Source organism: Phytophthora parasitica, assembly GCF_000247585.1.
Source record: "Phytophthora parasitica INRA-310 unplaced genomic scaffold supercont2.55, whole genome shotgun sequence".
NCBI classification, from domain to species: domain Eukaryota; phylum Oomycota; class Peronosporomycetes; order Peronosporales; family Peronosporaceae; genus Phytophthora; species Phytophthora nicotianae.
Window position 1 is genome coordinate 362,103 of NW_008649041.1, and position 2,080 is coordinate 364,182.

Consider the following 2,080-nt stretch of genomic DNA (forward strand, 5'->3'; position numbering starts at 1 on the left):
TCCTCAAAGTGCGTCTTCCATACAGAAAAGCAAAGCGGAATCTGCTTATTCACACGAGCTTCTGTCGCGTCAGATAATATCTTCGCTGTCGTCAACTGTTTTTCCGTCCAAGCCGCCCAAGCTGCGAAGTATTGACCAAGATGTCGGCGTCGAGAGAATCGAAGAAAGCGTTTTTCTCGCTCACGAAAGTCTTTTTGTTCATCTATCGCCACTTTCCAAAGTCGGAAAAAGTGGATTTTTCGTCGTTGGTGTGAAGATTCTTCCCACAGATTTAATCTTGTTCTGGCAGTCTGGTTACGTGAAACATTCGCGCGTAATTTATTCCACGACTGGCTAAGCGATCGCAGCCTGCGCTGATCAGCACAAATGCAAAGCAGAGCTCGTGAAGCTTGGATTCTTTCTTTTCCACGTTTCCAACGCGAAAAAATTCGACGCTTTAGTGCGGTTTCGAACTGATTTCTTCCCTCCCGTCTAGATTCTACCACAATTTGCCACAATTTCAACACCTTTCGCTTGACACGACTAAAATAATGTCGGCCGGCTTTATGCTGCTGGGTTTTGGTCCAAAATTCGCGCCTCCAATGGTTTAGACAGCGTCTCAAGCTGGAACGACAATGACGTTGAAAAATCCATTGTGCTCGATCGTTTGAGCACTTTTTAGTCTCAGTAAACAATCGCCAGTTCTGGATACACTGAAAAACAGTCTCCAGTACAGCGGAACGCTGTTTGATCATCATACGAACGCGAAATGATTTAATTTTCTGCGCATCTTGATGCCACGCGTTTAGCAGCGTCCTCATCTGCCAAATCCACACTCTCTTTGCGGATTTTTTCAGAGTTTTCACATCGACCGAGATTCTGCGTAAAATGCACAGAGGAAGCGCTCGAGGGCTCTCCGTCGCGTGAAAATCGATTTTCTCAGGTAAACATAACGTGATCCAGTGAAAAATCGCGTGTGTACTCCACGTCAAAATCTGGATTTTATGTGACTGTTGATCTTGGAGTTTTCGTTGATTCACCAGCTGTTTGACAGCTTGAGTTGCCTGCCATTGCTCCATCGACGTCGTGATCATCTGAAGTTGACGCTCTTCCGTATTTTCCGCAGTTGGTGGCCTAGGGAAAACTATCTCATTGTCGTTAACGGGGATTTTCTGGATCGGGGAGTCAAGTGACAACATATCACCGAATCTATCGTGTTGCCGCTGTTCTTTAAAAACAAATCCAGATTTTAGCGTGGATTTTCTGACGGGAGTCGAATAATCCGACACTAGCGTTGCTCCACGAACAGTGTTGTCCTTTTCAGTCTTCTGTCTCCTTTGAGCGCCAGAATCCAGTGATTCAACAGCACGTCGGTGACCCGTACACAGTCTTTTTACCCTCGGTTGAGCACCTAAATCCAAGTTGAGAATCTTCTTGCGCCAATCTCGTTCTGGATTAATTGAGAGTGATAGCAAATATCTATGGTACACTGCGTCGTCAGGAGGACCGATGCCGTAGCGCTCAAAGATCAAGTAGGAAGCTTGGATCAACTCGATGAGAGAAATTGGCTCCGCTTCTGCATCAGATACCGACCGCTTGGACGCTCGAGTACGTTCAGCCAGCAGGAAAATCTGCGTCAACAGATTGCACACCATTTCACGACGACATTGATCTGTGGATTTTGAGCCATGAGCACGAGAACTTGCCGCCACTTGCGTCGACATCCTTCTCCTTGTACTGCAGTCTGAAGAGACTGCAGTTTCTCTTCTAAAGAACCAAACGACGGGGTCGTTTCAGCGCCGATATTTTACCATCAAATATCCGTTTTATTGAGTGTTTCATCGCTGAAATCAATACAGATAAACAGCAGTGGTGATGTTTATGTTGAGGACAGCGAGAGTCATGAACATCACTCCTAAAAACGTGCTGGCTTCTTTGATTCGATCGAATTCCATGCCGATTGCCATTTCCAGCACGACGCAAACATAATCGACCAGAATTTCGACGATAAATTGGAATCCGAGCATGGCTACCTGGTTAAATCTCCATCTGGCGAAATGAGCTTCGGATAATCCATTATCTGCTTCGAGCTGAAGAGCTG

General features: G+C 46.0%; 2 protein-coding genes across 2 annotated transcripts; both read right to left on the bottom strand.

The window, feature by feature from the left end:
* Positions 1-91: 91 nt before the first annotated feature.
* PPTG_23892 (hypothetical protein) lies at positions 92-202 on the bottom strand (the record flags this gene model as incomplete). Its single annotated transcript, XM_008913747.1, has 1 exon — positions 92-202. The coding sequence occupies one exon, from the start codon at positions 200-202 to the stop codon at positions 92-94; it is 111 nt and encodes a 36-aa protein (XP_008911995.1).
* A 551-nt stretch (positions 203-753) lies between these two features.
* PPTG_15530 (hypothetical protein) lies at positions 754-1,703 on the bottom strand (the record flags this gene model as incomplete). Its single annotated transcript, XM_008913748.1, has 2 exons — positions 754-858; positions 1,020-1,703. 2 exons carry the CDS (start codon positions 1,701-1,703, stop codon positions 754-756), a joined length of 789 nt encoding a protein of 262 aa, XP_008911996.1.
* Between the last annotated feature and the right edge of the window lie 377 nt (positions 1,704-2,080).